At 37.5% G+C, this 14,370-nt stretch overlaps 1 protein-coding gene across 5 annotated transcripts in view; it reads right to left on the bottom strand.

The window, feature by feature from the left end:
• The window catches only part of MYO5A (myosin VA), a 146,753-nt gene that overhangs the window by 25,087 nt on the left and 107,296 nt on the right, over positions 1-14,370 (bottom strand). For 3 of the 5 annotated variants that reach the window (XM_063449058.1, XM_063449062.1, XM_063449063.1), the window contains exons 17-29: positions 13,938-14,024; positions 13,707-13,815; positions 11,257-11,468; positions 10,933-11,089; positions 10,193-10,432; positions 9,451-9,699; positions 8,992-9,085; positions 8,130-8,275; positions 7,919-8,032; positions 7,278-7,421; positions 6,929-6,982; positions 6,508-6,735; positions 4,388-4,488 (exon numbers count right to left, since the gene is read on the bottom strand). In XM_063449058.1, the coding sequence (XP_063305128.1) occupies positions 4,388-4,488; positions 6,508-6,735; positions 6,929-6,982; positions 7,278-7,421; positions 7,919-8,032; positions 8,130-8,275; positions 8,992-9,085; positions 9,451-9,699; positions 10,193-10,432; positions 10,933-11,089; positions 11,257-11,468; positions 13,707-13,815; positions 13,938-14,024 (1,935 nt within the window). Of the gene's footprint in view, positions 1-4,387; positions 4,489-5,617; positions 5,627-6,507; positions 6,736-6,928; positions 6,983-7,277; positions 7,422-7,918; positions 8,033-8,129; positions 8,276-8,991; positions 9,086-9,450; positions 9,700-10,192; positions 10,433-10,932; positions 11,090-11,256; positions 11,469-13,706; positions 13,816-13,937; positions 14,025-14,370 lie in introns of all 5 variants that reach the window. The other 2 variants (XM_063449060.1, XM_063449059.1) reach the window with 1 other exon arrangement.

Genomic DNA, 14,370 nt, shown 5'->3' on the forward strand with positions numbered 1-14,370 from the left:
GGGGGAGGACAGTAGGTCCCCCCCCCTTATTATTTTATTAGGGCCCCCACCCACAGCGCAGGGGTGGGGGCCAGGGGGGGGGAGGACAGTAGGTCCCCCCCCTTATTATTTTATTAGGGCCCCCACCCACAGCGCAGGGGTGGGGGCCAGGGGGGGAGGACAGTAGGTCCCCCCCCTTATTATTTTATTAGGGCCCCCACCCACAGCGCAGGGGTGGGGGCCAGTAGGTCCCCCCCCCCTTATTATTTTATTAGGGCCCCCACCCACAGCGCAGGGGTGGGGGCCAGGGGGGGGAGGACAGTAGGTCCCCCCCCTTATTATTTTATTAGGGCCCCCACCCACAGCGCAGGGGTGGGGGCCAGGGGGGGAGGACAGTAGGTCCCCCCCCTTATTATTTTATTAGGGCCCCCACCCACAGCGCAGGGGTGGGGGCCAGGGGGGAGGACAGTAGGTCCCCCCCCTTATTATTTTATTAGGGCCCCCACCCACCGCGCAGGGGTGGGGGCCAGGGGGGAGGACAGTAGGTCCCCCCATCTTTAACCCCCGCGCGGGGGGGGGGGGGGTTATTAGGTGTTTTTTTTTTTTTTTTTTTTTACAGTGAGCAGCCAGAGGCTATCAAAGTACCGAATTGCATCCTAACACCAATGGAGAAACTCTTCTCATTCTGTTAGGATGCAATTCGGCAGTTTTGCCGGCTTTCTGTCTAAGTGACAGGACTTTCGGCAATACTGACAGGAAGTATTGTGGGAACTGGGAGGAAAGCTAGGGATCATGGGAAAATTGCTCTGACCAGCGGAAATGAAGCACACTTTGCTCCTCCGCTGGTCAGAGCTGGTCAAGCGGAGGAATCCTCCATAAGGCAAAGAGTCCCTACTTTGTCTTATAATTTTAAAGAAAACTAAAGAAGAATGGGAGAAAAGAATAACAGATCCTGAGAGAGGCGGAGAAGAGGAAGAGATCGAGGAAAGGTAAGTTCGGCATGACAGTGCCGCTTTAATGCATCGAAGCAAAAACAAAGAATATGAGAACGTACTTTCTACTTTCATTTTTTTTTGTCTATAATTTGTCTTCCTTTACAATGATGTCTACTTTCTCCATTATTTGAAAATTCCAATTGTAGTCTTTTATTTATTTATTTGGCAGAGGTTTGACAAAAACTGGTGCTATCCCCAGCACACATAGCCTGTTCTAGAACTAGGCACACTTATAATGAAGAAATTACACTGTTTAATCGTATTACTTTATGTACACTGCATATATGAATATTTATGCCACACAGTGACCTTGTTCTTTAATACATTTTTAAAACGTGGATTTGCCAACTCAGGTAAACATTGGGCTGAAATGTTAAAAGAAAACACTAATTATGAGATAATATTTGCGTGTTTTAGATAATGATGCCTTTCTTTAATATGGATGTAAACAAGCTCTAGCTGAATGCTCTTAGATGAAAAATTCAATGTAAAGCTAATACAGGTTGTAACAGACTCCAAATTACACATCGTCTCATTGCGGCTAGCCACAGGGTATGCCTCCACCATTCAGATGTATGATTTAATCACACCTCATCAACAGCTTACCTAACTGCGTATTAACCCTGCATGTGTCTAATTACACTGTGCTTCCAAAGCAGGCTTCCCCAAACTCCGGCCCTCCAGATGTTGCTAAACTACAACTCCCATGATTCTATGAATGAAACAGATAGGCTGAGAATCATGGGAGTTGTAGTTCAGCAACATCTAGAGGGACGGAGTTTGGGGAAGCCTGCTCCAAAGGCTATCGCCACATGCATAGACATGGAGAAGTCCTAAGATCAATGTATATCTTGGAAATATCCCAGTAGCACAGAGTGCTTTCCAATAAGTGTCTAAATCTGACTGGTGTTCTAATCAGGCCAATGCGGTTTTATGTGTTTTTCTAGATTTAAAATAAAAATAGCTCTAACCAGTGAAATGAATCTCCTGCCAATCAAGCAGTCAAATTCTTCTATTGTATGGATATGAAAATGGGTGGGCTCTTCCATTGAAAACAGTATTATTACAAAAAACATTACTGATGCAGGTTAAATAGCAAAAACATAATGACATTCATCCACTCGATAAGGAGAATAAAAGAACAGTTAACAGGACAATATGTGTAATTGTCTAGGGTTTATTCAATAAAAGGGGAACTGTGAAGAAATCAAAATGAAATTATAAACTTTAAGCCAAAAAAACAACCAAACTTGAAAAACATTTCGCAAACGCCGCTATTTTTCCATATTCAACATTCTGACCACAATTCCAGGTTTAGAGAATAAACATTGAGTTTGTAACATTCTAGACAGGACTATTGATTCCTATCCAGATATTTATCATTTTTGGGGCATTTGCAATATGTGGTAATTGCGATACCGCCTGCTTGATTGACCGTTTCATTATAAAGTGAGTTTAAAGCTGTGTTATTGTTGTACTAATATGAAAATGTAAATGAGAGAAGGCGCAGCTCTCAAAGGACTGGGACAAGAAGGAAATAAGAAAAAATAGAAGCCGGGTGTTCCAGTAGGCCCTGCTCATTCATAACCCACTATATGCCTCGATGGTTAGGTATCTGTAATCCCGTTTGAACTCAATAAGCAGAACTGACACTTAAAGCCTTATTCATCCCACAGGAAACTTGGCTGAGATATCATCTATAAATATAATAAACAGCTGTGAATCTCGAACAACGCAGGACACTAACTGTATGACCACACCAGAAACCAGTATAATGATATAATCAGAGAATATAGGCAATTATTTTTATATTTCAGAATGTTGTGCTATGGTAACACGTCTGAAGCTTTCAACTTTATACAGTAGAAATAAGCAAGATAAAAACACAGCTGATGTGACAAGGTTTGAATAATCCGACTAAAAAAGGTTTCTTTTTCAAAATCACCAGAGGTCAATCGATTCAGCATCAAATGACGTGTCTCACTCCTCTGGTGTTTTTGAATCAGGCATTAAAAGATTGCTCTCTATTATCCTATATGCTTAAAGAGACAATCCAAGCAACCCTACCATTAGCCCATTACACTGTTTAATGCTGCTTGTGTTCCCTATCACTGAGCCCTGGTTAGAATCAATTTCCAGTTTTTACCAGGACTCAGTGACTTCCCCCATCTTGCTTCATTGATAATATGGAATTAACATTTAATCATTAATGTTAATGTAATCCAAATGGTTGCCTGGCGCAGAGCTCTAAGCTAACCTGCTCCCAGCACTTTCAGTTAAAAGTGTTAATTCCACATTATCAATGCAGCTGAGATGGGGGCTCAGGTGGTTTCAGTCATAGTGTAGCTTTAATTCCAGAATGCACATTTACAAAACAAATGGAACAGGCAGCCCACGATATTAATCTACTGTGAAGTGCCCAAGCAAGACACACGTAGAGAAGAAGACCTAGCATATTGGCAGAATTGGATGCAGTTACCACTAAAACACACAGCACTCTGTCTCTAGCAGGTACCGGCTTCTTAATCATCCTTCTTATCCCAGTACCAATCCAAAAAAAGGAAAGAAACCTTCATAGTGTAATATGTATACCTACGCATATTATAAAAGAACTCCCAAGTGGGGTCACACATATCGTCCTGAGACTAAACAGTTCTGAGTCTAAACATAGTACATCAAATAGCTTCTACAGAGCTCAGGAGAAATACCAGAGATGCTATGTAACATATGCTGTTTAATCTGAGCCAACTATTGAGGCTCAGGAAGATGTGAGTGAACCGATTTGGAGTTCTTTTATGATATACCTATGTATTCCTTTTACACGATTATTAAAACTATTGGTATTCATATAGCACAACTTATTCTGCAGCGCTTTACAATATTATAAAAGAGGAATAAATGAGACACTTACAAAATGTTACAGGAACAATAGGTAGATGAGGACCCTGCACAAATGAGCTTACTATGAAGGTGTGTTTCTCTGTTTAGGATTGATATTGGAATAAGAAGCATAAGTGTTTACTGTATGGTAAACCAAACCAGTGTGCGAGCTTTCACCTTTGCAATATCGTTCTTGTATGATGTGTGAACCACCCCGTTACACCACTAATGATTAACTCTGTCAATCAGATGTGTAATATTAAACAGCACAAACTGACTTTATCAGGCTACCTGCTCTACACTGGACATTCCAGACAACTCTTTCTAGCACCTGTGTGTCTTTAAAACAAAAAGTGAGCATAAATAATTTTTACAAATATTTTTTAACTAATAAATATAAGAACAACCACAACTAATAGAATATGTAAAATCCAATTATTCATCAACACAATTTATTGTTACTGCTCCTGTACGGTCTATAAAACCAACACAGAATGTAATAGTAACTTGCACATGGAATGAATGATACATACTTGTTGGTTTCTTTCATGCCTGTATACGCCTGGGCTATTTCTCGTCTGTCTTTCATCTTCTGGACATCCTCAGAGATGGCCATGGTGTCCGTCATTGTATCCTGAAAAACCATAAGATTCATTAGGGTCTTCCCCAGCTTGAAGAGTTTTGGGGGAGTATGATCTGTCAGATCTCCAACTTTTCTTTTCACACAGGATAATAGTTATCCAACAAGTTGTCCTTCAGAAACGCATCATATTACAGCTCTATAATTTTTTTATACCAGTATTTATTTTACCACTGTATGGACAGGTGGCATCACATATAGTAAAAATTATGGATAAGGCATATTCATTAAGAAGAAAATAAAAAAAAAATTGTTTGGTGGTATTCTCGGTTAGTAGGTTTCTGTCCGTCAGTCAAGAAAGCGGTAATTTCTTTAAATGCTATATTGACTGTATCAAGGACGTTATAAAACACAGTCTCTTAACAATTAAACTGGGAGATACAGAGCCAACCAGAATCAGTGGCAGAACAAAAAAAGGACTTTGAGAGGTCTGCTCTACTCTACTGAGTCTTTAGAAATTGGTCTAATAGGTTCTGATGAAGCATTGTTTAATGCAAAAATGTAATATTCTGATGATAGAGGACAGTTTGCTTAACATGTACTGGTCAATGCATTTCCCGTAATGTGGTAAAACTTCCCCTTACTAATGGCTATATCTGGGGTGAGGGAACATTTACCATGGCAGCCAATGGATCAAAGCTTTCTAAATGAAAATACGTTTTCATTCCAAAGGCTGTAGTTATTTTTTGGTAAAAAAAAAAAAGAAGAATAGACAGACTCATGGGAATCATTAATAAAAAGCCTCAACGCAGCATAGCAGCACATATGCTAAAGCCTGAATTATTTTTCTTGCAATTAGGAACATTTACAGCGGGACGTAGTTTACAGAAGCAAGAAATAGAACTTCACAGCACAAACAAGATCTGAGTTTGCTCCATTTAGGAAAAAAACGATGTAAAAAGCAGTCGCCAAGATATGCAGCTAATGGGAGTTGTATCCTAAGTAAGGATCAGCAATGATTGACAAAGGGTTAAAAAGGGTACAGAGGGTTAACAGAAACGCCATGCACTTTACATAGCAAGGTACACCAAGTTTAAGTTGGCTTTGGTAAAAGGTTTCAGGAAAGCGGAAAATCTTTGCTTCATGCAGAAAGCTAAAGCAGCAACAATATATAAATTGTTACCTTATCGTCCTTGATTACCATAAAATAGGTGAGCAAACAAAACAAAAAAAACAAGATGCCCGAGTCAAAACATGGCTTACTGGCACAAAACTGGCATAGTTTCTGTTTATGTTATATTAAGCTATCTGTATTTGCCTTCAAGTACAGGCTCCATTTAAAGATGATGGTCGGTAATAATGCATATATGTCCTGCTCTTGGAGATGTCATTCAATACCCTAATAGGGATTAGTAATTATGTAAATATCTCTTGCTATTTTGATATATCAATCCCCACCTCCTGTAGTGTTTTGGGATGCTGTAGGTTGAGTTCTAGTCCAGCATTCCATTAAAAATGAACATGATATGTAATTTAATTTTACTTGCTCGCTACAAAGCCTCCTTTCCATACAAGCCTCTTGATGCCCTGTCTATAATTAAAGGTTGGAAATTCTGAAAAATTTCAGACAGAGGGTGCCTCGTTGTCCCCGTCCTTCTGTATGCAGATTTTGTTTTAAATTTGCCAAATAAAAGGGATGTTTTATTTAAAAAGATTGGTGTTGGATTGCTTCTTGTAAGTACCACAATCTCTCGCAAATCAATATCCGAAAAGACTCTCGATGCCCTTGTATGGATAATGTAGCAATCCAACACGGTTCCTATACAGACCATTTCCTGAATAGTCTCAGTAAATAGCAGATTTGACTGATTCCCCATGTAAAGATTTATATTTAAATATTTATTTATTTTTACACTAATCAACAATAGTAACATCACTAAGACTGTCAACTTCATTGGCCATAAATGGTGCACCTGAATAAAAACATACAATAAACTAAATAAGGGAGACTATTATAATTTCTGTATACTGTTGAATTCTGTCTAGGTAAAGTTTTGTAAGTTGTGATCTCACCTTGTGAGGAATTGCCTCCATCTGGCTCACCAGCTGAGACCTCAAAATTAGGACTTCTTCTTTGCGCACCTCAAGTTCTTCACTGACTGATTGCATTTGTTCCAAAAGAACCTTATAGACAGATTGCCCTTGACCAGCAACATCCGGAGAAGCCTTCTCAGTGATAGCTTTGCGGAGTTCATTCAGTTCATTTTTCAACTTCTTGTTCTCAGACTCAAGTTCCTGGCGCTATGAAGAGAACACATGTATGTAGCTTTTTTTTTTTAATTATTTATTTTGCCAAAATACAAAGCACTAGATGATTCTTACTATCATGGAGCTCCTCTTTCAAAATGTAAATAACACATTTTCTCATTATACATTTTTATATGGGTATATTTTCAAATACTCTTTAGACTCGCATCATAAACGCAGGAGTTACCTTGAGGGATTCATACTCGAATTCGGTACCTCTCACGGGAGATGTTGCATTCTCCTAGTTAATGATAAAAAAATTATCTTAGACCAATACTTCACAAGTTTTGTTAGTCTCCATTCTAAACATGCCAAAATAAGCAGGAACCTTTCACTGAAATCCATTCCGAATATACTTTTAGAATCTGTCCTCAAAACTGCACCTTATAAAGGTTCCCTACTGCCAAATTTCATTTATATGCAGTTAAAAGACCAAAAACTATCAACTCACAATCAAACTGTCCACTGGCCTATGAGTCAGCCAATTATGCTAGTTATCCTCTCGACACACAGTAGATTACTTTGTTCACACGTACCTTACTCTTGGCTTTGATAATTTGTTCATCCTTTTTGTCCAAATCATCTTGAAGAATTTGCTTCTCGTGTTCCAGCTCTTTCACGCGTTTCTGAAGCTTCAGGAACAGAGACATATCGAGTGGTGCTTTTTTATCCACTGGCTCCTGGAAGACAAGATAACCAAGAATTGCAATGTAGAAAAAAAATGAATTCTAAACTCAGGGCATGAAAAAAAACACTACTAATGTTAAGAATTGTAAGTGTAAAAAAGTTTAAAGTGCTAGATAACTTCTAAAAATGCTGACCGGTATTGCATACAAAATGTGTAGATGGTCAAGTATAGGTTAGTATAAAAAAGAAATCCAGATGCTGCGCTACCAAAATCACCAGTAAATCTAAACATGAAAATAAACACTTACTTAAGCTGTTGTTACTAGCAGTAAGACAACACTACAGTGGATAAACCTGTACGCAAGGCAGTGACCTTTGGATGGCTTCTATTAGTTTGGAGAGAAGATTTGCTCATGCTTTTCATTTGTAGTTGCAGTAGAAGCTCTCAAAGAGACCCATGACATAGCTTGTGAAAGCCACCGTTTACAAGTTTGTGGCATTTACATGACGTGCATAGGATGAAGGGAGGCATAGGTAATGGGTTCCTCACCTCGTGTCTGTAAGGAAAGTCTTCTGATTCCGTGACCTCAGAGCTAAAAGTGTATTCTGATTCATTGCTGCTGTGAGTGGAATCTCTACGCTTGTGCCCTGGTTTTGGAAGGGTCTGCAATACCAAATATTACCCAGGCATTAGAACATTAATATTTAGCAACCTACATCCATGCTTCACTATGACAAAACATGACTAAGAGCGGACGTACCATGGTGTTCATTTCATCCTTAAGATCATCATAGCGTTCCTCTAAACGGCTGTACTCATTAAGCAGATTCTGATACCTAAACCTTTCATCATTGAGATCCAGCTCCAATTGTTTTGTTTCTTCCAAAAGTTTCTTCTCCATGGCCTCTGCCAGGGGCAAAACACAGATGTTAAGAACCACTGAAGACATTGAACGCATGAGCAGCAGTGATTACATGCATTATCGAAAAAGCACAATGTGTTAGCAAAGAAGTATTTAAAATACGAAAACATTTTATATTTTATTAAATATATTTATATATATATATAAAATTGTGGAAGGATCCCTTTCCAGATCCCACCCTACTGAATTTAATGTTAAGTCAATTTTGAGAGGAAGTTTTCTGCTAAAATCGTCAGGAACGGTTGGCTTCAAACTATGATGTGGACAATGATTAGGTACAGAGTTTATCAAAAACATTCATGATGTCACACATAAATGTGGCTGGGATTCAGCTTAAACTTGGGATTTGGTAAACATAATCCTTTAAACATTTACATAGATACCACTATATTCCATGTATAGACCAGTAGCACTTAGCTACATGTTCTATTTTAGGATAACCCCACTTGGAATAGGAATATCATACCGATCTGAGCTCTGGAAATTGTTCACAATACTTTTTAACTGTAGAACCATTGCCTTTTCCCATGCAATGAAGACCCCTTTAACATCAGGAAGAGACTAATGAAGGGATTACATTATACTATAGTTGATGAAAGGGTAATTGAGCCAATTCTATCATTGAAGAACAAGTCACCAAACTTAATACTGGGTTAACAAAATAGACATTTCTGTATACACATAAGGAAATGGGCAATACCAGTCATTCGTTTAGCTTGATCCTGGATTAGCTGATTGAGTTCGTCCTTTTCTATTTTCAGTAAGGCATTCTCCTCTTTGAGCCCCGAAACAAGCTACCAAAAAGGAAAGGTTAGGTCTTATAACAAGTCACTCAACGTCCTCCCATTATGTTTATCTACTGTTACAAGAGTCCATTAACTGTGGTTGGATTTAGACAATTGGGGGTAAAATCAAATATGTATTAACACTGGGTTATTTTTCAACAAATCAGTTTAAAATATTAGTAATATGTGAGTAAAATAATATTCCATCAATCTGATAACATGTACAGGAAGTAAACTAATCAAGCCTGGTTAAAAAGGGGAGGACTTATAAAGATCTTTTTTAACCTTTTGAGTGTTAAATAAGCTGAAGATGTGTTTCTTTAAATTAGATATGGTGCGGGTGTGGAGTGCAAGGTACAACAAAGACTATTTACCAATTCATTATCTGTCCTGTATTTATTGGCCCATTCTTCGATGGTCTTTTTTTCGCTCTGAGTTTGCACCAGCTCTTTTCTGAGACGTTCAAGCTCTTCCTGAAGACTGGCAACGCGATTGGTGGCATTTTTAGCTTCCTCTTCACACAGGTGCAATCGACCAACTTCCTTACGCAGTTTGTCTTTCTCAGTTTTGGATGTTGTCTCCAGGTGACTTAACTTCTCCACCAATGATTTGTTGTCTTTATGCTTTACAGATGTAGAAAAGTCGCGTTACAGATCACAACAATATCTACATGCTTATCTTTTTTTATGTTTATGGTTTACTTTATATTTTTCCTTTCAATATATGTTTTACTTTTAGAATATTAAATACAACATTTATTTTTTTTTTCTATATTTTTCAGTATCTTCCAGGTAAAAACAAATGATGACTTATCGACACAAGAAAAGAACATATCAGTGGTTGCTCTCTAGGGACTTTATTACTCAATAACGAGTTGGAGTTTCTCTCTGCCAAGTTATCGATTTTGGCCTATTTTTGAAACTTGGATGGCAACACACCATAAATCATTGGTTCAGAGATATGTGCAGATTAGGGTCTTCTAAATCATGGAAGACTTTGCTCTTGTAATTTACTACTGTGATTCATATTTTTTGTGGTCAGTTGTTTGCAGAAGTGTTTTTAAAACGTCATATAGGTTATCACGCTAAATTGTATAAGGCAAATATGCCCATATACCTGCTCATCCACTTTACGCTGCAGCTGCATGATTTTGTTCTCCATGCCGATGTTGAGCTTCTTGTAATGCTCCACTGAGCGAGCCTCGATCTTTAATTTCTTCAGCTCTCTCCTAGCCTTCATCCTGCGGAAGCAGCACTGCAGATAGATCAGCGATTGTATGGACTTCTTATAAGAGACACGAGCTAACCAGCCACGGACATGCTTCTGGATAATGGTAGCTTTGTGTCTTCGAAGCATCTAGAACAGGAAGTACAGAAACCAGGTTTTAGCATATATTTCTCAGTATTCCAATATTTCAAGATATTCAATAGCAACAGAGTATCACAAGGACAGCAGAGCCATCACTGCTCCTTCATTGACAATAACTATATCTAGATAAACCCCATTTTTCTATGAAAAATGCACTCTTTATGCATTTTAACTCAAATTATACACAGCTAACATTTAATATTACACCAACATGATTATTAGTTATTAAATGCAGTGCAATCTAATTCACATATATCAAAATTAATAATTTACTAATTCACATATAAATTAGCATTCCTCACTATGTGAAATATCTAATTACTTACTATATAATATGTAAAAGTAAGGATGAGCAAGTTTCTAGATGATGATGGCCTACAACACCTATGATACATGACCAGCCATGGCTGGAATAGCATCATAGAAACTACAGTTTAGCAGTTACTCATTATCTACTAAATTTATACAATTTGGGGGGATTCCCTTACCTCCTGATACCTCTTCCTGGCAGCATACCCACGCATGTATGATTGAAGGGCCAGGGTAATGGACTGCATATGCCGGTACTTCTGTCGAACCACGTACATCCTTTGAAACTTTTGAATAATGATAGCTGCTCTGGTTTGGCGTAGAAATTTGGCATAGCTGTGATCACAAAAATGGACAGATATTAAAAGATGAAAACTATAGCTGAGACTCCAACAGATAAAAATTACTGTTGAAGTATTGATAATAAAAACATGTCTACGATCAATTTAGTGATTTAGTGAGCAAGATTATTGCCCCTTGTAACAGCCGGTGAGTTTACTGACCATCGTGCCTGGTATCCACGGATATATCTCTGGATGGCAATAGCAGCATTCCTCATGCACAAATACTTCTTCCTCAAAAGCCAACCACGTATGGTCTTTTGGATTCGGATGCAGGCCAGCCTCAACTTATCCGCTCTTATTTTCTCCAGGTAAGCCACTTGCCCAGCACGGAAGAAAATCTTTGTTTTTCCAAATTGGTATTTGTCCTTGTCCTAATTTCAATCAAAATAAAAAGTAGCCTTTATTAAGTTTGATAAGCATTATTAAGACTCCTGTTGGCACCAAAACGTTGTATGGTTTTCCAATAAAATCTGCCTAAACACCATCTATGTGTGGCGGGTCCAACGGTCTTTATGATCAATGAAATATAAAGACAATAGAAAGGAGGCTTCACAGCACCCTGCACACATAGAAGTGGCAGCATATACGAAGTTAGACTAACTCAGTAACACATTTTAATTAGAAAAATCCCCTTCTCCCTGTAATCTCTCTCTGGCTCTTTAAAATATTAGTAAGTGGAGAACTTCTATAGGGACATTACAACAAAATTATATTACATTGTTATATATTGAACCAATATACCAAACACACGAGAGAATGTATTGATAAGAAAAAGTAGTAATATGTTACAAAAGTTCAATCTGAACAAGGGGATTTATGCGGCCAGTTATGCAAACTTTCACTGTATGAAAATATAACATATTAAATAACAATATTCTGTTAGCGTTTTGTGTTTGGTGAACACAAAGTTTTTGATTTCACATCCACAAAACCTCTTACGGGCCAAAACTTGAAATATACTGCTTGAACACAGGTGAGTTCAACATTAGAGGCCCCTTAAATACAATCCTTATGCAACTTCCACGAGGATGTAATTTAAAGGAATAATGAAAACATTTAGCACTTTGCGTCATTAAATACATGGTTGCATCACACATAGTAATGTTATAAAATTGTGGAGTTCACTTACTTAACTTAAAGAATTGTAGCAAATTAAAATCCAAATGGGAAAATGTGGGCTAAACAGCCAAACTGCAACCGTAGCCAAGAATTATTCCAAATCCACTACGGTTTCCTAAATTTTGCCACCCAGATTGTAATTGACAAGAATGCAATGTTTAGTGAGTTATGTTTATGCATTGAGATTTTGTTTAGGATTCCTTATATTCTATTAAAAAATTGTGTTTTGCTTACTGACTAAGTCTGTGTCTGTGTCTGTGTCAATAAGGTAACAGCCAAACAGTGGCAAAATCAAGAGAACCTAAGTAGAGATGTACTCATATTTATATATATATATATATATATATATATATATATAAATAATCTGCCTGGAAAATATATATTTAAACATAAAGTAAAGTTGCATCAAAGTAAACGACTATTTATCTATATTTCGTGGGCAGCTTACAACAACACACACTATTTAGGGCCAATAATGTATTGCTCCCTTGATGCAACAACCATATAACATATTACTAACTTTCTTTATCTAATAATGTAAAGGTGGATACATTAAACATGAACGTATCTGGAAATGTTATTTGAGCAATTCTTCACAAACATTTCACTTACAACAAATAATTATTTCACGTCATTGCAAATGGAATACAAAGAAAAGTACTAAAGAACTGCTATTTTGTGCATGAGGGTTAAAATGTCATCAACGTATTGACCACTGTTGCGTGTAAAAATGCTTGGTACAGGCATACGGAGAAAGAAAACAGACAGAGTTAATATTTTATCAGAATCCCATTATCTAAAATGCTTAGCTATGGAAACAAGATATGTCACTTCCTAGAATACATGGCTGCAGAATCAGGACAATTTAGCTACCCAGAATGCCTAGCTGCAGAGTCATGGTGTGGTGGTTTAAGCTGTGCATAATATCTATTCTAATTTATTCCTGCAACTACTAGGGGAGATGTAATAAATGTATAATTTTTGTAGTTCTCCATTTACAAATTCTAAAAGGAAACAATGTAAATGATATAATGCAAACATGAAATAAAATTCTAGCATATAAAAATCAGGTTATTATAACCATTGTCTCTCCATGGGGAAAGTCCCAGCCAAAATAGACGATAATCATTTAATGGACCACCTGACCGCAACTGTCCATAATTCTCATTTTGGAAGGTTTGGAACCCTTGGTGTTAATATCTTCTCCCTCATAATATATATGTTCTCCATCCTAATTCACGGTTCAGCACCCATTATAAAACTACTTTTATACCCATTATAAAGCTGATTTCCCCCTTACTATCTCTCTATTTCTTTTCTTTTATGATTTTTCTAAAATTCAAATTGAAACTGTGTGTGAGTATATTGCTATACCTCTGTAATACTGGCTTGTGCTTTGTTTGATATGCTCATCCCTTACAAAATAAACTGAGTAAAAAAAATCTGGTTATGAAATTTTTCTGCAAATAAGAAATGGATGGAAAATGTACCACAATTAGCTTTTCCAGAACATTTTTGCAGGTTTGCTTGCGGTCACTGAGGACATCTTTCTGTTTCATTAGCACACGATACCGACTAAAAAACTCTTGATATGTCCACCTATGGAAATACAAAGTATAATATTACATACTTATATTACCAACATAATAACCCAACTATAAAAAGGAATACATACACATATTGAGCTGCTGATTGGTTAGGGGGAGGGGGTTACAGTATACCTGGATGGAAATCCGGCTGCACTGATTCGAATGGTTTCCAAAACACCACAGGCTCGAAGCTGCTGTACCGCTCGCTTGGAGTCGAACCTATGAACAGTGATCAAATAAAAGCATTGTGTAAAAAGCATGCAACAAATTAAAAAGACTGTAACATAACAAACATTACAAAAAAAGAAAGCAAAAACAGTACGTTAACAACACAGGGTGTATGTGAACCGAGAAATTATCCAGGCCCACTCTGTTAGATAATTGAACAAACACGTCAAGCAGTTTAGAAGTGGTCTTCTTTTTTTGAGGACTACTGGAGTAGCAGTAGTCCCCATGGGATCACCTGTTTACTATATAATATTCAAAGAGAAACTGTGAGTGCATTTCCACACTAGCAATGCATACTGTGCTTTGAAAGCAAATAGAATATAGAACACTCAAGTGC

The sequence above is a fragment of the Pelobates fuscus genome, chromosome 3 (assembly GCF_036172605.1).
Source record: "Pelobates fuscus isolate aPelFus1 chromosome 3, aPelFus1.pri, whole genome shotgun sequence".
Lineage (NCBI taxonomy): Eukaryota > Metazoa > Chordata > Amphibia > Anura > Pelobatidae > Pelobates > Pelobates fuscus.